Source organism: Rattus norvegicus, chromosome 9 (assembly GCF_021556685.1).
Source record: "Rattus norvegicus strain SHRSP/BbbUtx chromosome 9, alternate assembly SHRSP_T2T, whole genome shotgun sequence".
NCBI classification, from domain to species: Eukaryota; Metazoa; Chordata; class Mammalia; order Rodentia; family Muridae; genus Rattus; species Rattus norvegicus.
This window is the reverse complement of record NC_141542.1, coordinates 8987590-9015057: the sequence shown is the minus strand read 5'-3', so window position 1 is coordinate 9015057 and position 27468 is coordinate 8987590. Positions and strand designations below refer to the sequence as shown.

General features: G+C 45.0%; 1 protein-coding gene across 15 annotated transcripts in view; it reads left to right on the top strand.

Annotated features, from left to right (window-relative positions):
- Window positions 1-27468, top strand: part of Tbc1d5 (TBC1 domain family, member 5) — a 529632-nt gene that overhangs the window by 487721 nt on the left and 14443 nt on the right. For all 15 annotated transcript variants that reach the window (XR_015628837.1, XR_015628836.1, XR_015628835.1 and 12 more), the window contains 2 exon segments: window positions 19579-19658; window positions 20917-21060. Coding sequence is in view for 9 of the 15 variants with exons in the window: in XM_087567202.1 (XP_087423328.1) it covers window positions 19579-19658; window positions 20917-21060 (224 nt within the window). In the remaining 6 variants the exon portion in view is untranslated.

Here is a 27468-nt window from a genome sequence, read left to right as displayed (position 1 = left end):
GAGAGGACAGCACTGGTAAAGCCAAGCTCTGGGCTGTCCCTGCTGTTTCTCTGTGCTACTCAGCTGAGCTGTACATCAGGCCATTCCCCTCCTGGACGGGACACCATACTGTGCTTGCAGCAGAGATGGGAATTTGTTTTAGAGAAACCAGATGGTTTTCATCCAGTGTGATAGGCAGCTGTGGCTGCAGCACTGGGCAGAACATTACCTCAGACCTTCATGTCACTGCAACATGTGATGTGACCTTACTTAGAAGTAGGCTTTACTGACGTAATCACGTGAGACCTTACTAGATTAGTATAGGCACCAACTCAGTGAGTGCTACACAAGGAGAGTGCTCTGTAGACCATGATAGTAGAACACTGTGAGCACCCACACCCTCCAAACAGTGCCAAGAACTATTGACAAGTGCATGAAGCTAGGAAGAATTCTTCCCTACAGCCATCATAGGAACCTTCACTTAGGACTGCAGCTTCTAGCCCCGTGAGAGGATACAGGCCTAGTGTGTTCTGTCTCTATGTTTGAAGTACTTTATTACCACATCCCCAGGAAACTAATCAGACATAATTAAGCTATGAGTAGAGAGGTGAGGAGAACAAATCAGCTCATTTTCCCCTCAAGTAAAAGCAAGCCAGTTGTGGGCTTTCCCCAGGCTTGGCAGCCCTGTGAGGTGACCTCACTCACATGCTTGCAGGATAGCCTGGGGAACTCCTGATAGTGTTTTAGGCAGACAGCAAGGAAGAGCAAAAAACACATGGAATGCACTCACTGATTAGTAGATATTAGCCCAAAAGCTCAAATTGCCCAAGATACAATCCATAGACCTCATAAAGCTCAAGAAGGACAACCAAAGAGTGGATGCTTCAGTCCTTCTTAGAAGGGGGAACAAAAATACTCATAGGAGGAGATATGGAGACAAAGTTTGGAGCAGAGACTGAAGGAATGGCTAATCAGTGCCTGCCTCACCTGGGGATCCAACCCATATATATACAGCCACCAAAACTAGACAATATTGATGAAGCCAAGAAGTGCATGCTGACAGGAGCCTGATATACCTCTCTCCTGAGAGGCTCAGCCAGAGCATGACAGATACAGAGGCAGATGCTAGCAGCAAATCATTGAACTGAGAATTAGGTCCCTGTTGGAGGAATTAGAGAAAGGATTGAAAGAGCTGAAGGAGCTTGCAACCCCATAAGAACAACAATGCCAACCAACCAGAGCTCCCAGGGAATAAACCACTACCCAAGGACTATACATGGACAGATCCATGGCTCCAGCCCCAGAGGATGGCCTTGTTGGGCACCAATGGGAGGAGAAGCCCTTGATCCTGCCAAGGCTAGACCCCCAATGTAGGGGAATGTCAGGGTGAGGAGGTGGGAAAGGGGGGGGTGGCTGGGGAAGGGGAACACCCTCATAGAAAAAGGGGAGTGGAATGGGATAGGGAGCTTATGGATGGGAACCTGGGAAAGGGAATAACATTTCAAATGTAAATAAAAAATATCCAATTTAAAAAAAAAAAAAACAGCAAAGAAGGCAAGGATGGAGCCAGTTCCCCCTGAGGAGCTTCCCCGTGAGCGCCACCTATCCACTGCTCCAACACTTCACTGGCCAGAGTGGTGCCACATGTCCAGTTGCTGCTGCAAGGACAGTGTCACCCCGCATGTACTGGTGAGAAGGAAGACCCCCAGTGACTGCTGCTGCATCCGCAGACCTGATAGTCATGGCAGGGATTGGGATTGAGGACCTTTACTCCTGGGGCTCTTACCAAGGAACAGTTCTAGGGAAGTGACCCTTGGGATGCAAAACATCGATCTCACTCAGACCTGTCATGAAAAACAAAACATTTTCACCTACTCACCTTCTCTACCTGTCCCTGGCCCTGCATCCTTGTCACTTTGGAGGTGATGGCTTGCTCCTGGAAGGCTTATACAGCAAAGCAGCATCCAAAAGAAGATGATTTGAAAGTTATGATTCACAAGATTTTGTAGCAGTGTAGCCCGCGTGGGTTTGTAAGATCCATGTAGACACTGTCATATCAGCAGAATAAGTGTATGTGCCTAAGTTCAGGTGTGCAGAAATCTTGTAAAGCTCCTTTCCTACTAAAGGTAGTTTAAGGACTTAAATGTATCTATGGCAGGATCAGGCATGGTTAGTAATTGGATGGGAATGCCAAGGTTTAAACTTGTCAGTTGAATGCCACTAACTCTGTACAGGTCACCTGTTAGTCTCGTTTCAGTAAATGCACAGTTAACTCCTCTGCTTTGTCTCTTCTCCCTTCCTGGGGAGTCCTGGGAAAGGGTTCATCTGAACCCCCATCTGAATGAGCACTCAGATCAAGAAACTCCGTCCCTGTACATTTCTGGGTCTCTACCCTCACTAGATCACGACACTGCTGTGTAGTAGCATTAGAATGCTGTGTAGCATTGTACAGTCTTCAGTCTTTGTTACAGTTGACCACTGGCCTCTCCATGACTTTTGGGGTAGAAGCCAGGTAACATGGCCATAGCCTTTGCCTTTACAGCAAACTGTAAAAGGCAGAGATCCAGAAAGAGCAGCACCTCTGCTGTGGCTTCTGCAGATAATTTTCTGCTAGCCCTTGCACTGCGGATTTGGCCTCTAGGGGCCACCTTTACTGGGCTGAAAGGCTGCTCAAAAAGAAAAGACAGTGTGTTATCTGAGAGGAAGTTATTAGTCAGGATTCTCTAGAGCCACAGAATATATGGAATGTCTTTCTATATTGAGGGAATTTATTATGATGACTTACAATCTGTAGTCCTACTCCAAAACAATGGTCATCTATGAATGGGAAGTCCAAGAATCTATTTGCTCAGTCCCACGAGGCTAGTTGTTTGAGCTGGTCTTCTGCAGAAGTCGATTCCACAAATGTGCTGGCAAGTCAGTGCAGCAGATGAAGAAAAGCGACTCTTCCTTCTTCCAAAGTCCTATGTCATCTCCAGCAGAAGTGTGGCCCAGATTAAAGGTGTGCACCACCATAGATCTAGGAATGTTTTGTCCCAGACTGACCTTGAACTGAGAGATCTCCTTGCTTTAGTCTCCTGGGATTAAAGGTGTGTACTACCTTGCCTGGGCCTAAACTTTCCCTAGCCACTATGCCTCAAGATCTGCATGCCAAGACCCAGGTCAGAAACTTGTGTCTTCCAGGTGAGCCCTCCACTTCTAGATTGCAGTTCATTCCAGATATAGTCAAGTTGACAACCAGGAATAGCCATTACAAGAAGGAACCTGAATTGAGAAAATGCCAGTATAAGATCAGACTGTAGGCCTGGGTTCTCAGACAGGAGCCTAGCATAACTGTCCTCTGAGAGGCTCCACCCAGCAGCTGACTAAAACAGACCCATAGCCAAATCTTAGAAGCTCTAGAGCCAAGCTCTAGAGGTCTTATATAAGTTGGGGGAAGGATTGGGGAACTCAGAGGAGATAGGGACTACAAAAGACCTACAGAGTCAACTAACCTGGCCTCTTGGGGACTCGCAGAAACTGAACCATCAACCAAAGAGCACACAAGGACTGGACTAGAGCCCCCACACACATACCCTGAGCATGTGTAGCAGATGTGCAGTGTGGTCTTCCTTCGGGCCCCCAACAACTAGAGCAGGGGCTGCACCTGACTCTGTTGCCTGCCTGTGGATCCTGTTCCCCTGACTAGGCTGCCTTCTCTGGCCTCAGTGGGTGATATGCCTAGTCCTGAAGATTCGAGGTGTCAGGATGGGTGGGTTGGTACCCAAGGGAGTGAGGGAGTACCTGCACCTCCTCAGAGGTGAAGGGGGAGGGCTTGGGTTGGGGGGCTGGAGGAAGAGGGGGTTGTGATCGGAATGTAACATAAATAAATAAGATCATGGGAAGATCAGGCTGTAGGGCATTTTCTAAATCAGAGAGGCCACTGTAGGTGGTACCACCCCTGGGTTCTATTAAAAAGATAAATAAAAGAAAGTAAGCTAATAAGCAGCACTCCTCCATGGCCTCTGCGTGGGCTTCCACCTCCCGGTTCCTGCCCTGTTTGAGTTCCTGTCCTGATTCTGTGATAAGGGGGATGGAAATGAGCACTTTCTTCCCAGGCTGGTTTCAGCACAGCAGTAAAAACCCTGAGATTGGTATAGACGTAGACACTGAGTAAACAAGAGGGATATGTTCTGGTGGCTTTAGTGACCCAGCATGGAATCTAATGCAAATAGAGTCTGGGACAACCTTGTTGAATGAATAAGAATGCAATGTTTTATTTATTTTGCTTTAATATTTGTTTCAGTTATTTGTTTGGGAACTGCATATAAATGTGTTGATTATATTCACCCTCTCTTCCACCTCCCACTACTCTTCCCAGATCCATCCTCTTTCCCTTCCCACCCAACATTGTGTCCTGTTGTTGTTGTTGTTGTTGTTGTTGTTGTTGTTGTTGTTGTTTTCAAGAAGGTTTCTCTGTGTAGCTCTGATGACCAGGGCCTCCAACTCAGAGATTTGCCTGCCCCTGCCTCCCAAGTGCTAAGAATAAAGGAATGTGTCACCATGGGGCACATTCAATACATATGTTTCCTTTAGAGATGTTAACTCTGGGCTCATTCTCTGCACCTTGACCAACTGTGGGCTCAGTACTAATCATTTACTCCAAATAGAAGCTTCTCGGATGAGGGTTGAGATGATGGTGCTTATATCTATAGATAAAGGATAAATTATCAGGGGTCAGTTTAGTATTGTGTTTGTTTAATGAATCATAGTATTAGGTTCTCCCCTAGGGCCTAGGACCTGTCTAGATATAGAGTCATAGACCAGTAATGGTGTCAGATACGGGTTTCATCTGGTAGAGCAGTTCTCAAGTTGAGTCGGAAAGTAGTTAGTTATTCTTGTGATGTTTGCCATTATTACAGCAGTAGACATGTCTTTTCAGGCAAGTCACTGTAGTTTGCAGCCTCTGGTGTCATCCTATTATAGAGCAAACTTATTTTTAACTCTTTTTTTATGTGTGCATGTGTAAATATATGGAAGGTTCTATGGTAGTAAGTAGGTTTCTGCATTACATTTTCAGAAGGTCTTTAGTGTAATTTTCCTTCTCTGTATTTCCTCCTCTACCCTGCCCTCTGTTCCCCCACATCACTTCAGTGCTTCCTGTTGCAATAATCTCTTTTAATGCTTTATATCTCTGTATTTTATCTTCCCTCCTTTAAAAGTCCCTCCTGATGGCCACTTGGCAATTTCACCACCTTATTGGTGTTCCACATGAACACAATTTCTGAGGAATCACAACCAACATCAACAAATGAGAAAGCATGACACATGTGTCTTTCTGTGTCTGGGGTAACTCACACAAGATGCTTTCCAACTTAATCCATTTATTAGCGGATTTCAGTTCCATTTGGGGGTTTTTATTCTTTTTGACTTATTTATATTTCTCTCATACAATACATTCCAACCACAGGTCCCCCTCAGCTCTTCCCAGTTCACCACAACCTCCCCTTCATCCAGGACCCACAATCCCCAATCTACACCTAGAAAAGAGCAGGTTTCCAAGAACATCAGTCAAACATGGGACAATAAAATACAGTAAGACCAGACACAAACCCTCACATCAAGGCTGGGTGAGTCAACCCAGTAAGAGGAACAGAGTCCCAAGAGTAGGTAAAGATGTCAGACACCCCCACTCCCACTTTCAGGAGTCTCCCCCAGACATCAAGCCAACAACTGAAAAGCTCTCAGGGAGAACTTTCCCTCAGGATGGAGACCCTCCAACTCCAAAGACCAGACCGAGACACCACAGGATGTAATCAGCAAGAGGATTTGGTTTATTGTCGGGATACACAGGCACAGGCACCTGTGGGCGCTTCAGTCACTCGGGGGACTGGCGCACCCCACGGAACCAAGGATGGGCTTTTATAGGATTTTGGGGAGCAGAAGCAAGCATACAGAAGCAGATGTATGGTTATAGGGATATAATTGGTGGATTTTAATATGGCAAGGGTTCAACCCGGGGGCAAGTTTCTTAGCTACCTTTTTGAAACATAATGGCTGACTCGGCCCCCCAAGGGTTCAGCCCGGGGGCAAGTTTCTTAGCTACCTTTTTGGAACTTAACGACTGACTCGGCCCCCCACCAGGGTGTGGGACCTCTCCCGGGGCTTTTTTCATTGTCAGGTGCTCAACGGCAGTCCTCCTGTTGTCAGGCCTTTAACCAAACACATCTTGTTTGGCAGCCGCTGTGTACTCAGTGTTCTAACCTTTCCCTGAACCAGTCATCTTAAGTATAGCCTTGTAAAATGGTGTTACTGCTGTTAAGCTGGGGTCTTTCATTCCCCCATTTTTTTTGTTAACTTTGAGTGAAATCTTTCACTCGACTTGGTCAAGAAATTTTTGTCTGGTGGGGGCTTATTTCCCCACTGACTCTAGGCCATAAAAGGACTAGGAGGAGCCACGTAGGAGTTTTAACTTTAAGGGGTTTGGAGTGTGTTGAACTCTCCATGTCTGGGGTGTAGTGTTGTGATTAGTCAATTCCTCAGACCGGACTGTCTTGACGTGTGGTGTGTGGATCTAAGCCGAGACTCCGTCTACCTTTAGGGCGGTCGGGGTAGTCAGGAGGACGGTGTAGGGTCCTTTTCACCGTGGCTCGAGATTCTTGGTCTGGTGTCTGTGTACCCACACGGTGTCTCTAATCTGGAACGGGTGTGGCACCACCGGATGCTCAAGCTTGTCCTGGTAAGCAGCGGCCAAAGGTCTCCAGACGTCTCTCTGTACAATCTGTAGGGCCTGTAAATGGGCCCTCAGAGAAGGGCTGTCAGCAAAATCAGCAATGTTTGAATCAAAGAAATGGACAAATGGGGGTGGTGTTCTATATATTATTTCAAAAGGAGTTAGACCATGGGGGCCCGGGGTATTCCGGGCCCGATATAGAACTAGGGGAAGGAGGGCCACCCAATCCTTTGAGCCAGTTGTAAGCGTAAGTTTGGATAAAGTCTCTTTAATTGTTTTATTTATGTGTTTTATCTGACCTGAACTCTGGGGTCTATAGGCACAATGTAATTTCTAATCAATCTCTAGTAATTTGGCCACCAACTGACTTATTTGGGAGACGAAAGCGGGCCCGTTGTCTGACCCCAACGCTTGAGGCATGTCATACCTGGGAAAGATTTCCTCGAGGAGCTTCTTGGTGACCATTTTTGTAGTCTTGTGTTTTGTGGGGAAGGCTTTGACACATCTTGAGAAGGTGTCTACAAACACTAGGAGATACTTGTATCCATATATACCTGGTTTAATTTTAGTAAAATCAATTTTTCAATGGATGTCGGGACGGTGTCCCCTAGGACGAACTCCTTGTCTAATCTTGGTCCTTCTCGGGTTAACCTGAGCGCACACTTTGTAACTCTCAGTCACCTTTTGTATCGCTTTGTCCCGATTTAAAAAACACAGATTTATCTCTTTTTGATCTAGTAAGATTTTTATCTTTTTAAACCCCAAATGGGTTAATTTATGTAAAAAGGAGATCAATTTAAAAGTCCTTTGTAGACCCACTGTTTTAGTTGAGGGTGGTAGATGGCCCCCATTTTTTTTTAGGAGTTCTATGTCCTCATGGGCATAAACCCAATTGGTTTGTCTCATTGGTGGGGGCGTGGGTTGGTCTGGGCTATTTAAGGGCAAGATTTATTTGTTCATGGCCGCTTCTCGAGCCGTGGCATCGGCCAGCCGGTTTCTTCGTGTCTCTGGGTTGTGTCCTTTTTGGTGTCCTGGACAATGTATAATACTCAGTCTTTTGGGCAAGAATAGGGCTTTTAAGAGGGCCAGAATTTTAGTCTTATTTTTAATATCTTTATCTTTAGATGTGAGCAGCCCCCGCCTCCGGTAGATCTCCCCGTGGATGTGTGTCGTGGCAAAGGCGTAACGGCTGTCTGTATATATATTTAGCCTCTTACCTTTTGTCATCTTGAGCGCCTGAGTCAAGGCGATGAGTTTAGCCCGTTGTGCGGAGGTACCAGCAGGCAGGGCTTTCGCCCAAATCACTTTGTCCTCCATAGTGACCGCAGCTCTAGCCTTTTGCTCTCCCTCTGCCAAGAAGCTGTTGCCATCCGTGTACCATGTGTGGTCAGCATTCTGAAGAGGCTGGTCCGATAGGTCCAGCCTGGTTTCATGTACTTCTGTGAGGATTTGTAGTCAGTCATGTTGTTTTGTCTCCTCTGGTAGAGGAAGCAAGGTGGCAGGATTGAGGGTGACTATAGGCCCAAACTGAACCCGTTCTGCATCCAGTAACAAGGCTTGGTGCGAGAATTAGAGAGCCAGCGGTCTGGGGGCTGCTTTACCAAGGCCTCCACTGTGTGGGGTGCTAGGATGGTGAGTGGCTGTCCCAAAGTCAATTTTCTAGCGTCCTTGATCAGGACAGCAATAGCAGCCACCATCTTTAGGCACAGTGGCCAGCCGGAGGCCACAGGGTCCAATTTCTTAGACAGGTAGGCCACAGGGCGTTTTTAGGGTCCCAACCTTTGTGTTAGGACCCCTTTAGCATACCCCTGCTTCTCATCGATGAACAGTTACTGAGCAAATTGTAAGGGTTTGGAACAGTCGGATGAATATCTTCTATCTTCTTGTTGACCTTTTTTAAGTCTTGTACTGGCCTATAATCTCCAGTGTCGGGTTTCTTAACAGGCAGAAGAGGCGTATTCTAAGGCGACCGGCAGGGGACTAGGATGTCTTGATCTAGAAGCCTCATAATGTGAGGCCTTATATCTTGATAAGCTTTATGTGACAGGGGGTATTGTTTTATGGAGACTGGAGTTGTAATTAAGGGGGGCTGTTGGAGCGCCAACCCCATCTCACCAGTCTCTGCCCAAGCCAGTGTCCTGTCCCGGTTCATAGGGTTAGAACTTGAAGGGGAGTTCTGTGGGGGCCAGTTATTTGGGCCCCTCCTTTCTCAAAATGAATGTGTGTTTTTAGTTTGGTGAGCAGGTCACGGCCCAGCAGAGGGTACAGGCAGTCCGGAACATGTAAGAAGGAATGGGTCACCTTACCGGTAGCCAGCTGAACCTGGCGGTCCGTAGTCCATCGGTATTGTTTTTCACCAGTAGCTCTTTGTACCCAGGCCGTCCGGTCGCTGAGTTGTCCTGAAGCTTGGGTGAGGACTGAATGCTGGGCTCCTGTGTCTATCAGGAAAGTAACCAGCTGCCCCCTAACTTTAAGCGTTACCCTGGGCTCGGGGGGGGGGGGGGCTCCTGGCCCTGACCTCCCTAATCTTTATCTAGAGCCAAGAGGGAGGTTTGTGGTCGAGGCTTTCGGGGTCCGCCAGGCTTTTTGGGGCACTCTCTGGCCCAGTGTCCTTTCTCTTTGTAATAGGCACATTGATCTTTATCTAGCTTTAGCCCCTTTCGAGCTCCCCCCTATCTCTCTTTCTTTTTTGGCCCTGAACTACGGCGGCCAAGATTTGACTCAATTCTCTCTCTTATTAAAAATCTTTTTAGCTTCTTTAAGTAAATCTTGTAATGTATAGCCCTGTAAATTTTTTAACCTCTGTAACTTAGTCCTGATATCTGGAGCAGCCTGCCAGATGAAGGACATAGAGACACTCGTCATTTGTCCTGGGTCATCTGGGTCATAGGGAGTGTACATACGGTAGGCCTCCTTAAGGCTCTCTAGAAAGGCGGAGGGAGTTTCCCCTGTTTCCTGTAATACCTGTTTTATCTGAGCCAAATTAGTAGGGCGTCGTATAGCCCCTCGGAGACCCTCTAGAAGCAACTGGCGATAAAGGCGTAGGTGTCCCTTATCTTTAGCTGTATTAAAATCCCAGTTTGGTCCTCAGGCAGCTGGGTGGGACGCCCATCATCTCTCAGAACATGTTTTCTGGCCTCTAGGAACACTCTTTGTTTTTTTTCTGAGGTTAAGAGGGCCTGTAAGAGCTGTTGGCAGTCATCCCAAGTAGGCTGGTGAGTAAGTAAAACAGATTCTATTAGGTCGGTGAGTGCCACCGGGTCTTTGGAGAAAGAAGGGTTGTTTTGTTTTCAATTGTAAATGTCAGCTGTTGAAAACGGCCAGTATTGGGTCTGGCCACCGGTTCCCTGTCTAAGTGGGAAAGCCTGGGAGGTTGAATCTGGCATCACCTCGCGCTTATTGTGCAATCTCCCTGTGACAGGGGAGAAACCCTTATCAAACTGTGGCCCGGCAACTGATCTGGCCGGCGGCTCTGTCTCCTCCGTTTTAGCCGGGCCTGTCAGAGAGAAGATCTATGAGAGGGGAGTTTGGGTCTGCCGGGAGGACAGGTTTCTTAGAAGGCTCTGATTTCACAAAGGGAGAGAGAGGAAGACGTGGCCGGCAGACCGGGCGGGGCCGAGGGGACAGGCTGGGGGTTGAGGGGAGGCCAATTCGGGTCCACGAAGGGTTCCGCCCAGGAGGGGGGGTTTAAGGCGAGACTCTCTCAAGTGATAATATAAGGAACCTGGTCAGGATGTCCGTGGACGACCCGATCTTTAACCTGTAAAATAATGATCTTATTAAATGTGTCATTCACTGGCCATCCCGCTCTGAGTCTGTCATTTTCCTTTTTTTTTTTTTTTTTTTTTTTTTTTTTTTTTTTTTTTTTTTAACCTCGACGGACTGGTTGTGTGTCCGGTCGTGGACGTCTTTCTAATGATCAAGAGTGAGACTTAGGGGCGTTGTTAGGGACTGTCTCATGTTAGTTCTAAGGAAGATTAGAACACAGAGAAAACAAACAACACCAACAGTCAAACAAACAACAGACAGGCGTGCTGCACGGCTTTGGTACCAAACTGAAAGCAAAAAGTCAGATGGAGGTGGCAAAGGTCCGGGGCCCTCTGAAAGCCAAAAATACAGACAGAGGTGCCGTTAGTCCGGATCTTTCTCCTCTCCCAGATTGGGCCCCGAAAAGTCGGGCCCCTAACACCCTTGGAACGTCTTCCAGGGCTGCGGGGCAAGAAGTCCGAGCTCGTCAGCTCCTTCTTCGTCCCGCCCAAATTCCAAACAACCTGGCTGAGCGCTCACAGAACAGACCTGGCTGAGCGCTCACAGAACAGACCCGGCTGAGCGCTCACAGAACCTGGCTGAGCGCTCACAGAACAGACCTGGCTGAGCGCTCACAGAACAGACCTGGCTGAGCGCTCACAGAACAGACCTGGCTGAGCGCTCACAGAACAGACAGAATAAGGCAGAACGAGACAAAATCAGACAGACAGACAGACGCCGGCCGGCTTACCTCCCAGTGGGTGGTCGGTGGTCCCTGGGTGGAGGATCTCCTTTCCCGGCCAACGCACCAAATGAAAAGCTCTCAGGGAGAACTTTCCCTCAGGATGGAGACCCTCCAACTCCAAAGACCAGACCGAGACACCACAGGATGTAATCAGCAAGAGGATTTGGTTTATTGTCGGGATACACAGGCACAGGCACCTGCGGGCGCTTCAGTCACTCGGGGGACTGGCGCACCCCACGGAACCAAGGATGGGCTTTTATAGGATTTTGGGGAGCAGAAGCAAGCATACAGAAGCAGATGTATGGTTATAGGGATATAATTGGTGGATTCTAATATGGCAAGGGTTCAACCCGGGGGCAAGTTTCCTAGCTACCTTCCTGAAACATAATGGCTGACTCGGCCCCCCAAGGGTTCAGCCCGGGGGCAAGTTTCTTAGCTACCTTCTTGGAACATAACGACTGACTCGGCCCCCCACCAGGGTGTGGGACCTCTCCCGGGGCTTTTCTCATTGTCAGGTGCTCAACGGCAGTCCTCCTGTTGCCAGGCCTTCAACCAAACACATCTTGTTTGGCAGCCGCTGTGTACTCAGTGTTCTAACCTTTCCCTGAACCAGTCATCTTAAGTACAGCCTTGTAAAATGGTGTTACTGCTGCTAAGCTGGGGTCTTTCACAACCATAACATATATGCAGAATACCTAAAAGAGACTCATGCATACTGCTTCACTCTGTGTGAGCCCCCGTGAACCCAGCTTAGTTGATTCCACAGGTCTTGCCCTCCTGGTATACTTAATCCCTCTGGCTCCTACAAGTCCTCCTCCCCCACTTTCTCAGGGTTCCCCTACCTCCAAACTGGGCTCGCTCTCCTCCTAACTGGCTGTGAGTCTCTGCATCTCCCATCATCTGCTGGAAGCAGCATCTCTGATGATGTATGAGCATAGCAGAACATCATTAACAAGCATTTGACCGTGTGTGTGAGAGTGTGTGTGTGAGTGTGTGTGTGTGTGTGTGTGAGTGGTGTGTTTGTGTGTGTGAGTGTGTGTGTATGTGAGTGTGTGTGTGTGTGTAAGTTTGTGTGTGTGAGTGTGTGTGTATTTGTGTATGTGTGTGAGTGTGTGTGTATGTGAGTGGTGTGTTTGTGTGTGTGTGTGTTTGTGTGTATGTGTGTGTGTGTAAGTTTGTGTGTGTGAGTGTGTGTGTATTTGTGTATGTGTGTGAGTGTGTGTGTATGTGAGTGGTGTGTTCGTGTGTGTAAGTGTGTGTGTGAGTGTGTGTTTGTGTGTATGTGTGTGTTTGTGTGTGAGTGTGTATGTGAGTGTGTGAGTATGTGTGTATGTGAGTGTGTGTGAGTGTGTGAGTGTGTGTGTATGTTTGTGTGTGAGTGTGTGTGTAAGTTTGTGTGTGTGTATTTGTGTATGTGTGTGAGTGTGTGTGTATGTGAGTGGTGTGTTTGTGTGTGTAAGTGTGTGTGTGTGTGAGTGTGTGTGTTTGTGTGTATATGTGTGTTTGTGTGTGTGAGTGTGTGAGTGTGTGTGTATGTGAGTGTGAGTGTGTGAGTGTATGTGAGTGTGTGTGTAAGTTTGTGTGTATGTGAGTGTGTATGAGTGTATGTGAGTGTGTGTGTGTAAGTTTGTGTGTGTGAGTGTGTGACTGTGTGTGAGTGTGTGTTTGTGTATGTGTGTGAGTGTGTGTGTATGTGAGTGGTGTGTTTGTGTGTGTAAGTGTGTGTGTTTGTGTGTGTGAGTGTGTGTATGTGTGTGTGTTTGTGTATGTGTGTGAGTGTGTGAGTGTGTGTGTGTATGTGAATGGTGTGTTTGTGTGTGTAAGTGTGTGAGTGTGTGTGTGAGTGTGTGTATGTGTGTGTTTGTGTATGTGTGGGAGTGTGTAGGAGTGTGTGTGAGTGTGTGTTTGTGTATGTGTGTGTGAGTGTATGAGTGTGAGTGTGTGTATGTGTGTGTTTGTGTATGTGTGTGAGTGTATGTGTATGTGAGTGTGTGTGTAAGTGTGTGTTTGTGTGTGTGAGTGTGTGTTTGTGTGTGTATGTGTGAGTGTGTGTGTTTGTGTGTGTATGTGAGTGTGTGTGTAAGTGTGTGTTTGTGTGTGTGAGTGTGTGTGTGAGTATGTGTGAGTGTGTGTGTGTGTGTGTGTGTTGTTGTTGTTGTTGTTTGTTTTTTCTTTTTTTTTTTCTTTATTTGGCTGGTTGATTGGTTGGGTGGGTGGGGTTTTGGATGTTTTGTTTCTGTTTTTGCCAGCTGTGTTTGGTTCTACCTAGGTCTCTAGGCTATCCAGCCTTTGCTTCTATCCTAGGTCCCTAGACTATCCAGCCTTTTCTTCTATCCTAGGTCTCTAGGCTATCTAGCCTTTGGTTCTATCCTAGGTCTCTAGGCTATCTAGCCTTTGGTTCCTGGCTATCCAAGCAGTGTCAGACATGGATTCTCTCTCACGCTGTGGCTTCAATTTGGCTGGCCACTCCTATAAATTCTGTGCCACCATTACCCCAGCAGATCTTGCAGGCAGGACAGGTTGTACGTTGAATGTTTTATGTCTGGGTTGATGTCCTAGTCCCTGCACTGGAAGCCTCGCCTGGTTACAGAAGAGGGCTGGTTCAGATTCTGTATCCACCACTTACTAGAAGGCTTTGCAAGGGTCACCCTCATAGATTCCAGGGGGTTTCCAGATCCCCTGAAATGCCCCCAATTCCAGTAGTCGCTCCCAGTACTCTCTCCCACTATCTGTTCCCCTATGTGATCTTTCCTGTTCTCATCTCCACCTGTCCCCAGTCCACCCATGAAATCTGTTCTATTTCCCCTTACCTGGAAGACCCATATGTCCCTGTTGAGCGCTCTTTGTTACTCAGCCTCTCCGGGTCTATGAACTGTAGCATGGCTGTCCTTTCCCTGACAGCTAATATACCATGTTTGGCTTTCATAGTCTGGGTTACCTCACTTAGGATGATGCTTTCTAAGGACCATGTTATTGATTCCAAAGGGACTGCAGATTTACATTCCCACTAGCAATAGAGGAGGGTTTTCTTTGCTCTATATCCTTACCTGTGTGAGCCATCACTGCATTTTCATCTTAGCCGTTATGACAGGTATAGGATGGAGTCAAAGTCACTTTGATTAGCATTTCCTGATGGCTATAGATTGATTAGCATCCCCTGATGGCTATAGACATTGACCATTTCTTTAAACATTTCTCAGCGTTTGAGATTCCTCTGCTGAGAATTCTCTGTTTAACTCTGTAACACATTTTTTTTAAATGGGGCTATTTATTTTCTTGAGTTCGTTATATGTTTTGGATATTAACCCTCTGACAGATGTGGAGTTGGTGAAGACCTTTTCCCATTTGTGGACTGCCATTTTGTCCTATGGAGAGTGTTCTTTATCAGATATGGAGTTGGTGTAATAGCTGAATAATATCCATATGTAAACAGACCACATTTTCAATATCTGTCAACTGATGTTTGCCATTTCTGACTATTGTGAATAGAGCAGCCATGAACATGGATACGTAGGAATCTCTAGAGTAGAATGCAAAGCCCTTGGGTATATACTGAAGAGTGGCAAAGCTGGACCCTATGGTCCATCCGTTTCTAGCTTACTGAGAACTTCCATACTGATTCTCACAGTGGCTGCACCCGTCTGCACTCCAACCCCAGTTGCTCTTTCTCCTTTTTTTTAACCTTAACTATTCTGACTGAGATAAGAAAAATCTCAAACGGTTTTAATTTGCATTTCCTTGATGGCTAAGGAGATTAAACATGTTTTAAAATGTTTCTCAGACCTTTGTATTTAAGCTTTTGAGACTCTCTTCCTTATCTCCATGAAATTGGGGTGTTTGTTTTCTTTATATTTAGTTGGTTTTTTTTTTATAGTTACTTATATTCTAGATTCTAACCCTCTGCCACATGTATAACTGGCAAAGATTTTTTTTTTTTTTTTTTTTTTTTTGCCATGCTATGGGCTGCCTGTTCAAGTGATGGTTCAGTTTCTATACAGAAACTTTTTCGTTTTCTGAGACCCAATTTATCAGTTGTTGGCTTTAAGGCCTGCACTGTTGGTTCCTGTTCAAAAAGTCCTTTCCTGTGCCAATGAGTTCAAGCTTATTCCATACTTCTTGCAATTCGTGCATCAGGTCTTAGGCTAAAGCCCGATCCATTGGAATCAAGTTTTGCCTTGGGCTGAAAGACAAGGACCAAGTTCCATTCTTCTTTATGTATCTGCACAGTTTGATCAGTACCATTTACTGAAGATACTGTCTTTTCTCCAATGTGTGTTTCTGGCCTTTTTATCAAAACTCTGATAGCTGTAAGAGTATGGGATTATATGTTCTACTCCTCTATTCTGTCCCACTCGTCAGTGTGTCTGTTTGTATCAGTGCCATGCTGTGTTATGATAGTGCTGTGGCACGACTTGCAATCTGCATGGTGGCAGCGTCCACAATTGTCATGGCGAGCTTGGATCTTTTATATGTCCTTGTCAAATTTAAGACTATTTGTTCAATTTCTGTGATGAACTGCATTAGAATTTTGGTGGAGATTGCCTTGAGTCTGTAGATTGCTTTAGGGAAGGTAGCCGTTTTCACAGTATCCCACCAGTTCACAAACATGGGAGGCAAACTCTTCCAGTATCCTCTGGTTTCTTTCTTCATTACCCAGAGTTTTCATTCATTTCCTTGGTTACATTTATTCCAAGATTTGTCTTGTTTTGTCTGAAGTTATTACTTATGATACTTTTTCCCTTATTTTCCTCGGTTCATATATCATTTGAATATAGGAAAGCTACTGTTTCTGGGTGTTAGTTTGTATCCTGCTACTTTGCTGAATGTTTCTGCTGGAGTCCTTACTGTATATAGTCACGTCATTTGCAAGTGAAGATACTCTGACTACTTTCCTAGTTGTACCCCTGTATCTCCCTTCACTTTCCTGATTAGCTGTTCCTGATTCCTGATCAGTGACTGTTGAAGAAGAGTAGAGAGAATGGATATCCTTGTCTTGTTCCTAAATGTTAGTGGAGTTTCTCTCCATGTCAGGTGGAGCTATAGGCTACAGGCTTCCTGTTTATAGCCTTCATTGTGTTGAGGTATATCTCCAGTACCCAGCTCTCCGGGACTTTCATCATGAATGGATATATGACAGAAGCCTTGACTACTTTTAAAGTCTCTTTTGTCCAATACTACTAGAATACACCTGCTTGCTTTTTGGTTCCATTTGCTTGGAATACTTTTTTTTTAATCCCTTTTTACCCTAAGGTGGTGTAGGTATAGGTCATGAGGCCAGTTTCTTGGAGGGTTGAAATCATTAAGTTATTTTTAATGTGTATATTTTTCTTTTTTGCTTTTTGTGATTTTCAGTTAGACCTCTTTTGTAATAGTTTACTTATTTTAATTTCACGTTTGAGTCTTTTGTTTGTATGTATGTCTCTACACTACATGTGTGTGCATGGTGCACACAGAGAGCAGAAGAGGATGCCCAACCCCTTGCAGTGGAGTTACAGAGGGTTGTGAGCAACCATGTACATGCTAAGAATTGAATCCAGGTCCTCTAAATGCCAGCCAGTGCTTTTTAGACTAAGTCATCTCTCTGTCCCCAACTAGACCTCTCTTAATTTAGTGTAGCGGAATTAATTGTTCCTTGTTTGTGTTTAACCTTCTCTTTGATATAGACATCTATTGCAGTACGTTGTATAGAGGTAACTTAGTAGTCATAAATACCTTACATCTGCTTTTATCAGATAAAATTTCCTTTCCCCTTCTCTTGTGGCTGATTGATAGTTTTAGTAGGCATAATATTCTGTGATTGCATCTGTGGTGTTTCATAATTTGTAAAAGTTCAGTCAATTCTCTTCTGGTTTCCAATGTCCTCGATGAAAAAATCTACTGATTCTGATAGACCTGCCCTTGTATATGAGTTGCTCTTTCTCTCTTGCTGCTTTCAAGATACTTTGTTTGTTTTGTACCTTAGTGGTTGTAGCTATTACGTGACACAGGGAATTTCTGGCCCTGTGTGTTTGGTTTTCTGTCTTTGGATCTTGACAGACCTGTCTTCACTATCAGGGAAGCTTTCTTTTGCTCTTGTTGATGAGGGCCTTTCTCCTTCTGCTATAGCTGTTATCTTGAATTTGACTTTTGTCCATAAAGCCCCGAGCCGTGGGCATGTGTTCTTTGTTGTCTGCTGCTCCTGTCGGTTTCTGCCTTGCTTCGTTGTGGCTGTCTTTTACTGAGCGAGCCACATCCTCCACCTTCGGGAGCTGATAGTCTTGTTCACTTGATCCAGCCTATTGATGAGGCTTCTGACTTGTGTTTATTTGTTTGACTTTTTGATTCCTGGATTTTTCAAGTTTTTTTTTTCATTTTGGCTTTTCTTCAAAGAGAATATTTCTTCATTATATTCTATTTTGGCAGACCGAATTAATCTTATTAATTCATTCACATGATTATATTTTTGTGGTCTCATTCTAGCATTCATTCACATTTGCTTTGAGTTCTTCTTTCATGTTTATTATTACTATTCCAAAGCCATTGTCTTGTGCTAATTACTTGTCTCAGGATATTACTTGATGGAGACTTGTTTTGGTTTTTCATGTCTGTATTTATGCTAGGCATCTGGAGTTAAGTCATCAGTATTCTTTCGTGATATGGAAATCTTACCCTTATTTGTTGAGTGTGTGTTTGACTCTCATTTCCTGTTGCCCCAATTTGTCAGGTTGACTAGCTCTGTGGGCTTAGTGTTCACTCTTTGGACAAAGCAGCATTGGTGTTGGATGGAGCATTAGGCGTATTCTGATCTTAGCTTGAGCTACGTTGTGTTTCTAAACCCTGGCAGAAACCTGCTGTAAATCCAAAAGATTCTCATAGCCGTCTTCAGGAGTCAGGGGAGTACTGGGAACTTCCCTCAGGCACAGGGTGCTAGTGGAGTTGGCAATGCAAGGCTAGAGTCCCTACCTGAAGAGAAGAGACGAGGAAGTAGTAGAAGACACATGAGACACGTGTTCTAGCGGATAATGGGTGAAGAGAGTTTCAGGTACACAGCTAGTGAATTTCCTGGGGAAGAGTGTCCCTCAGATCTTGAGGATGGGCAGGGTTGGTGTGAATCTATTGTCTAGCTAGAGGAAGGGCAGAGTGGGCAGCAGGGGAGGGCGGAGTCGGCATGGTATGGGCTCAATTAGTGAAGGAAGTCTACATTTCCTGCCCGAAGATGGAAACGTGAGGGTGATGCCCAGGGGTGGATGGGGTTAGTGATACGAGTTGGGCTTTCCTACCTGAAAGGAAGATGTTAGAAAGCTTCAGAAGGCAGACACAGGACATGTGTTACTAGAGCGGAGCATGAGGGCATGTGGAATACTGTTGTGGCTCTAGTTCCTCTCCTTTCACAGCGTCAATCTTCAGGTTACAAAGATGAGTGGAATTATGGCTTGGTTCTAGGGTGTGTCTACAGAAGGGGCCATGTGTGGACACAGGGATGGGTGAAGCAGACATAGAGTGGGGCAGGGTGGGTGGTGGGAGTCTGTACTCTAGGAGTAAGCTGAAGGGCTTTTGGTGGGGATAGATAGAGGTAGTAGTGTGTGTTGGGTCTCTACCTGAAAAGGGGGTGACAGAAAGGCAGGCACACGTGGACCATGTGTCCCTCAGGCAGGTCCCAAGGGAAGAATGTGAAGTTGAAGGAGTTTTCCTAAGCTGTGAGAGTCATAGAGAATTATGGACTCTGAAAGTATTTGGAGTGAGCCTCACAAGAGGCAACCTGTCTGTGTTCTGTGTAGAATGGGCTTCAGTCATGCTTTGCTACCCCACCAGTACTCCTGTGCATCCTGCTGCAGTATGTCAGCAGGTTGCTGAGTGTCAGCACTGGTCAGCACTGGTTTGACCTTGGAAAGACTGTGGGTCCTGAGTTCTAAAGAACATTCTCCTTTAAAGACACTGGGTTAAGGCAAGCTGACTCCATAGCCATTGATAGCCAAGGCCTCAATGCTCTGAGCTTGTCCTCTTGCTCTTCTTATTCTACTATGCTTTAATTTTACAAAGCCCCAGCGATGTGTTCATTTTAGATATGCAGGAGAGCCTTGTCTCTGAAAGGAAACAGGCTAGGCTCCACTGAAGAAAGCTCAAGGAAGGACACTTCCTCCTGAAGTGGGACAAGGCTCCAGACTCGCAGCCACACCATAGGTCAGTGAGGTCCCCATTGCCTGACTGGAGTTGAACACCACCTCCTTCTCAGCACACCCAGGAAGTGTAAGAAGTGAGACTGCACGCAGGATGTGCTTTCTAGGCACATTGCTTCTTCCCTGCTGCTGCCTGCAGTCACAGAGCATCCTCAGAGTTCTCTAAAGTTGTCAGATAGCGGCATGTAAATTGTACACAGTGCATTTGTTATAAAAAATTATCATTTTTCTGTTTTCAGTAAATATTCAAGATGTGGTATTACAAGAGAATTTGGAAAAAGAAGATCAAATTCTGGTGTCCTTGGCAGGATTAAAACAGGTAGGTGCACTACTCTGACACTGCTTCGTGTGTCACAGGCCAGCACCCATTGCCAGCTCTGGGGAAGGTGATTCCACAGTATTTAAGACACATTCAAGCCATTGTCCTCCCTCACCAATATCACCACAGAGGGCGTTCCTCCTGAAGCGTCACCTTGCACTCCATACTCCTGGTGATTCTGTCTGAAGTGTCTGTGACACAAGCAGGTTTTCCACTCTCTACATCACATACCCAGACACACTGGTCTCTCCAGACACGCTATTTGCACCTGTCTATAAAGACATGGATATAGGGGCAGCCCAGGTCGTGCTCACTTCTTTCAGGGGCCCTCAGGGACTCCATTTACTGACCCTGGCAGGTCTAGGCAAGATGCAGTATGAGTGAAGAGGAACCTGTGCTGATCTGAACAGCCCGGCTGGCGTGGGACTGCCTCCTGGCTGTGTGACTGAGCACATGCTGCTTCCTACTGAGTAATAGATCCACACAGTGGTACAGGCAGCGGTCTCTGAACTTGGAAGAGCCTGACACTAACACTAAGTCAAATTTTAATCAGCCATTACTAAGTCCATACTTTGAAACAGTTGGATTTACCAATGGTTCATTTCCTAGAGTGAGATGTTAGCACTTACACTACAAAGTCCCCACTTCATCCATGACCTTCCGTGGATGCTTAAAATCACAAATGTGCCCTGCATATACTATTTTTCCTACTGACCTAAACTAAGAATTAGCAACTAGATACAGTGAGGGATTAACCACAGCAACTAAGAATAGCATGACTAGATCAACACAATATATTACGGTCTGTGTATGTTCTCTCTCAAAACCACCTATAGTACTTTCTCCTCTTCTAATGATGCAAAGTAGTTCGGACCTCCCTGATGACATGAGGAGAGGGTGGCGGGTGCTGGGTGCTACGCTTGGCTCCTGTGTAGAAGCACTTTAACATGGCATGGTTGATCTGATGAGCAGGACAGCAGAGGACCAGCATGGGCAGGGTGTGTGAAGGGTTGACTCCCATCCTCGCTCACTGCAGCTGCCTTGGTGCAGATGGCCAGAGACCTCACACTGGCACACAGTAGACCTAGGGCCTGTTCTTTCTAGAACATCAGAGACTGAAGGTCACCAGCACTGCAATTTCCCAGGGAATTGCTGGGAAAGCAGGTCAATGGCAAGTCTGCTTCTCATGTACATGTTATCAAGCATTTAGCTACAAACTTATTTATCTTTTTGTTATCTTTGTCTCCTTTGAAAACAGATCAAAGACATTCTGAAAGGTTCCCTGCGCTTCAACCAGAGCCAGCTGGAGGCTGAAGAGAACGAACAGATTACCATCGCTGATGACCACTACTGCTCCAGTGGCCAGGACCAGGGCACCCAATGCCCTAGGGCCACCAAGCAGGTACAGGAGTTTTAATGAGTACTGAGGAGAATGGGCTTTCCTGAGGTTGGCATAAGTTCCTCTAAGTTCTGAATAAGGATAGTCCTATCAAAGAACTTGGGCGTGTCACATAGGAAGTTCAGCTGTGAGTGGACACACCTGAGCCCTGAGTACCCTGGACTGTTGCACAGGCCAAGCACTCCAGAGCTGGAGGTGTTGACAGTGAGACTTGGGTCTGAGAGTTGCACAGTGCCTGCTGCATGAGACTGTGTGCCAGCATCGGTCTGAGCCTCCAGCCACCCTCTGAGATGAGAAGTGAGCTCTCTGAGAGCGATGGGTCAATTGCTTCCAGCTGGTATCTCCAGTCCACTAACACTGGAAGGACTCTGTAATCTTCCTAATGCTGACTGGGGTGGGTTTCTCTTGGTTAGTTCCCTTTGTGCCTAAATTGCTCTCTTACCTTCATGGGGAATAATTCTCATTACATTACTGTCTATCTGATAAGACAGAATCCGCAAATGTCCTCTGTGAGAGGCACAGTACATCTTCTAGAACCTACCATCACATAAGATTGTGTCAGTCACATTTGAGGTTTTCTTTCTGCTTCACTCTGCTTGGTTCGTTGGTTTGGGTTTGGGATTGGTTTGGTTTGGTTTGGTTTGGTTTGGGTTTGGTTTGGTTTGGTTTGGTTTTAAAACTGTTCCTGATTGGTGTCAGCATCCGAGAGTCATTCTACGGGGTGTTCTGACTAGAGGGGTCTTAGGGCTTCTGTGTTGGCTTAGTCCTAGCTGTTTATCAGGAACTGAACAAGACTGGAGTGAAGGGGGCTAGACAGGAGACCCTGTGTCCCCTGCCAGTACAACTGCAGCTCCTCCACACTTCTTACTGTGTAGCACTGGCCAACAGAACACAGTTGTTCATGTCTAGCTCATATTCAACTTTTACATTTTAGTATGTACTTATGGGTAACATATATGTGAAGATTGAAAGAAACCTTCCGACAGACTAAGAGAAGTCATGAGCCAAATGGTCTTAACAGATATTTATAGAACATTGTATCCTAAAGCAAAAGAATATACCTTCTTCTCAGCTCCTCATGGTACTTTCTCCAAAATTGACCATATAATTGGTCAAAAAACGGGCCTCAACAGGTACAGAAAGATAGAAATAATCCCATGCGTGCTATCGGACCACCACGGCCTAAAACTGGTCTTCAATAACAATAAGGGAAGAATGCCCACATATACGTGGAAATTGAGCAATGCTCTACTCAATGATAACCTGGTCAAGGAAGAAATAAAGAAAGAAATTAAAAACTTTTTAGAATTTAATGAAAATGAAGATACAACATACTCAAACTTATGGGACACAATGAAAGCTGTGCTAAGAGGAAAACTCATAGCGCTGAGTGCCTGCAGAAAGAAACAGGAAAGAGCATATGTCAGCAGCTTGACAGCACACCTATAAGCTCTAGAACAAAAAGAAGCAAATACACCCAGGAGGAGTAGAAGGCAGGAAATAATCAAACTCAGAGCTGAAATCAACCAAGTAGAAACAAAAAGGACCATAGAAAGAATCAACAGAACTAAAAGTTGGTTCTTTGAGAAAATCAACAAGATAGATAAACCCTTAGCCAGACTAACGAGAGGACACAGAGAGTGTGTCCAAATTAACAAAATCAGAAATGAAAAGGGAGACATAACTACAGATTCAGAGGAAATTCAAAAAATCATCAGATCTTACTATAAAAACCTATATTCAACAAAATTTGAAAATCTTCAGGAAATGGACAATTTCCTAGACAGATACCAGGTATCGAAGTTAAATCAGGAACATATAAACCAGTTAAACAACCCCATAACTCCTAAGGAAATAGAAGCAGTCATTAAAGGTCTCCCAACCAAAAAGAGCCCAGGTCCAGACGGGTTTAGTGCAGAATTCTATCAAACCTTCATAGAAGACCTCATACCAATATTATCCAAACTATTCCACAAAATTGAAACAGATGGAGCCCTACCGAATTCCTTCTACGAAGCCACAATTACTCTTATACCTAAACCACACAAAGACACAACAAAGAAAGAGAACTTCAGACCAATTTCCCTTATGAATATCGACGCAAAAATACTCAATAAAATTCTGGCAAACCGAATTCAAGAGCACATCAAAACAATCATCCACCATGATCAAGTAGGCTTCATCCCAGGCATGCAGGGATGGTTTAATATACGGAAAACCATCAACGTGATCCATTATATAAACAAACTGAAAAAACAGAACCACATGATCATTTCATTAGATGCTGAGAAAGCATTTGACAAAATTCAACACCCCTTCATGATAAAAGTCCTGGAAAGAATAGGAATTCAAGGCCCATACCTAAACATAGTAAAAGCCATATACAGCAAACCAGTTGCTAACATTAAACTAAATGGAGAGAAACTTGAAGCAATCCCACTAGAATCAGGGACTAGACAAGGCTGCCCACTCTCTCCCTACTTATTCAATATAGTTCTTGAAGTTCTAGCCAGAGCAATCAGACAACAAAAGGAGATCAAGGGGATACAGATCGGAAAAGAAGAGGTCAAAATATCACTATTTGCAGATGACATGATAGTATATTTAAGTGATCCCAAAAGTTCCACCAGAGAACTACTAAAGCTGATAAACAACTTCAGCAAAGTGGCTGGGTATAAAATTAACTCAAATAAATCAGTTGCCTTCCTCTATACAAAAGAGAAACAAGCCGAGAAAGAAATTAGGGAAACGACACCCTTCATAATAGACCCAAATAATATAAAGTACCTCGGTGTGACTTTAACCAAGCAAGTAAAAGATCTGTACAATAAGAACTTCAAGACACTGAGGAAAGAAATTGAAGAAGACCTCAGAAGATGGAAAGATCTCCCATGCTCATGGATTGGCAGGATTAATATAGTAAAAATGGCCATTTTACCAAAAGCAATATACAGATTCAATGCAATCCCCATCAAAATACCAATCCAATTCTTCAAAGAGTTAGACAGAACAATTTGCAAATTCATCTGGAATAACAAAAAACCCAGGATAGCTAAAGCTATCCTCAACAATAAAAGGACTTCAGGGGGAATCACTATCCCTGAACTCAAGCAGTATTACAGAGCAATAGTGATAAAAACTGCATGGTATTGGTACAGAGACAGACAGATAGACCAATGGAATAGAATTGAAGACCCAGAAATGAACCCACACACCTATGGTCACTTGATTTTTGACAAAGGAGCCAAAACCATCCAATGGAAAAAAGATAGCATTTTCAGCAAATGGTGCTGGTTCAACTGGAGGGCAACATGTAGAAGAATGCAGATCGATCCATGCTTATCACCCTGTACAAAGCTTAAGTCCAAGTGGATCAAGGACCTCCACATCAAACCAGACACACTCAAACTAATAGAAGAAAAACTAGGGAAGCATCTGGAACACATGGGCACTGGAAAAAATTTCCTGAACAAAACACCAATGGCTTATGCTCTAAGATCAAGAATCGACAAATGGGATCTCATAAAACTGCAAAGCTTCTGTAAGGCAAAGGACACTGTGGTTAGGACAAAACGGCAACCAACAGATTGGGAAAAGGTCTTTACCAATCCTACAACAGATAGAGGCCTTATATCCAAAATATACAAAGAACTCAAAAAGTTAGACCGCAGGGAAACAAATAACCCTATTAAAAAATGGGGTTCAGAGCTAAACAAAGAATTCACAGCTGAGGAATGCCGAATGGCCGAGAAACACCTAAAGAAATGTTCAACATCTTTAGTCATAAGGGAAATGCAAATCAAAACAACCCTGAGATTTCACCTCACACCAGTGAGAATGGCTAAGATCAAAAACTCAGGTGACAGCAGATGCTGGCGAGGATGTGGAGAAAGAGGAACACTCCTCCATTGTTGGTGGGATTGCAGACTGGTAAAACCATTCTGGAAATCAGTCTGGAGGTTCCTCAGAAAATAGGACATTGAACTGCCTGAGGATCCAGCTATACCTCTCTTGGGCATATACCCAAAAGATGCCTCAATATATAAAAGAGACACGTGCTCCACTATGTTCATCGCAGCCTTATTTATAATAGCCAGAAACTGGAAAGAACCCAGATGCCCTTCAACAGAGGAATGGATACAGAAAATGTGGTACATCTACACAATGGAATATTACTCAGCTATCAAAAACAACGAGTTTATGAAATTCGTAGGCAAATGGTTGGAACTGGAAAATATCATCCTGAGTGAGCTAACCCAATCACAGAAAGACATACATGGTATGCACTCATTGATAAGTTGCTATTAGCCCAAATGCTTGAATTACCCTAGATCCCTAGAACAAACGAAACTCAAAACGGATGATCAAAATGTGAATGCTTCACTCCTTCTTTAAATGAGGAAAAAGAATACCCTTGGCAGGGAAGGGAGAGGCAAAGATTAAAACAGAGACTGAAGGAACACCCATTCAGAGCCTGCCCCACATGTGGCCCATACATATACAGCCACCCAATTAGACAAGATGGATGAAGCAAAGAAGTGCAGACCGACAGGAGCCGGATGTAGATCTCTCCTGAGAGACACAGCCAGAATACAGCAAATACAGAGGCGAATGCCAGCAGCAAACCACTGAACTGAGAATAGGTCCCCTATTGAAGGAATCAGAGAAAGAACTGGAAGAGCTTGAAGGGGCTCGAGACCCCAAAAGTACAACAATGCCAAGCAACCAGAGCTTCCAGGGACTAAGCCACTACCTAAAGACTATACATGGACTGACCCTGGACTCTGACCCCATAGGTAGCAATGAATATCCTAGTAAGAGCACCAGTGGAAGGGGAAGCCCTGGGTCCTGCTAAGACTGAACCCCCAGTGAACTAGATTATTGGGGGGAGGGCGGCAATGGGGGGAGGATGGGGAGGGGAACACCCATAAAGAAGGAGAGGGGGAGGGATTAGGGGGATGTTTGCCCAGAAACCGGGAAAGGGAATAACACTCGAAATGTAAATAAGAAATATTCAAGTTAATAAAAAAAATAAAATAAAATAAAATAAAATAAAGGAAAAAAAAAAAAGAAAGAAACCTTCCAGGGGTCCTCTCCTACTGTGGGGTTCCAAGGGTGGCAGGCACCTTTGCCCACTGAGCCCTCACAATGACTTCCTGCAACCTGAACTTTAAAATTGAACTGGTTTTGTTTGGTTTCCTGAGTCAGGACCTTCCTATATGGCCTACAAAACCTCAGATGCTCCTGCCTCAGCCTCCGAAGTGTGGGGATCATAGGTGTGGTTATACTATGAGGACTGGTGTTCCAGGGACATCTCTTAAAAAGTCAAAGTCCATCCTTAAAAATGAATCTTGGCAAAATCTCAGTGTGGAAATGTTTTGTTTTCTAATTTTAAGGGGTTTCCTCCAGATGCAGAACTCTAGCCAACTTGTAAAGTGTATGAGTGCCTTTTTACCGACATACATGCAACATTAGCATTTTTATTTGATAAGTTTCTCCAGATTTCCCTTCCCTGTGTAAACATTGTTGCACATAGACTCACCAACTACTTTTAGTTGGAACTTTTAAAATTAATATGAATTTTTAGTTGACTATAAAAATAGCACATAAAGGGGCTGGAGAGATGGCTCAGTGGTTAAGAGCACAGACTGCTCTTCCAGAGGTCCTGAGTTCAAATCCCAGCAACCACATGGTGGCTCACAACCACCTGTAATGAGATCTGATACCCTCTACTGGTGTTATCTAAAGACAGCTACAGTGTACTTATATATAATAAATCTTTAAAAAAAATAGCACATAAAAACTTCTTTGAGGGACACTAACCATTTGCTGGACTTACACTGCCCCAGGGATAGTTCTGTGGCTTTCCACGGTTGTAAGAACATGTAGAGCCAGGTGCGTTGGCCTCTCGGTAAGTGCAGAGCCAGTAACCACTGCAACGATGCTACTGAATGCTCCTTATGGGAAGGAGCTAGGCTGAGCATATGGGAGGAGTGAGTGACTTCAGGGCAGACAAGTGCCCTCGTCCACCTCAGAACCCCCAACAAGCAGGTGTCCTGTCAGCGGGCACGTGATCCCAAATAGGTGCTCTTTATTTTTTAGTTGAACTCTGAAGTTCAGTGCTAGGCTTTCCACGACACAGCTTGGCCCAAGGTGACCAAATGAACTTGGTGAACTTGCAAATGACCCTTCTAGCCTTGCCAGGTATCTAAGGTGTCCATGTTGCATCTAGGGAACCTCAACTCCTGTCTTGGAAATAAAAACAAGTGTTTGTCACTTTGAATAAACTAAGGGAGTCCTTAGTCCGTCCTTGATTTGATGTCCTCTAGAAGTCTTCTTGTGGCCTCTTCTGCTTTTTTTCTTCTGCAGAGGAAGGCCTCTAGCCATCAGTAGGCACTTAAGTCTAGCTTG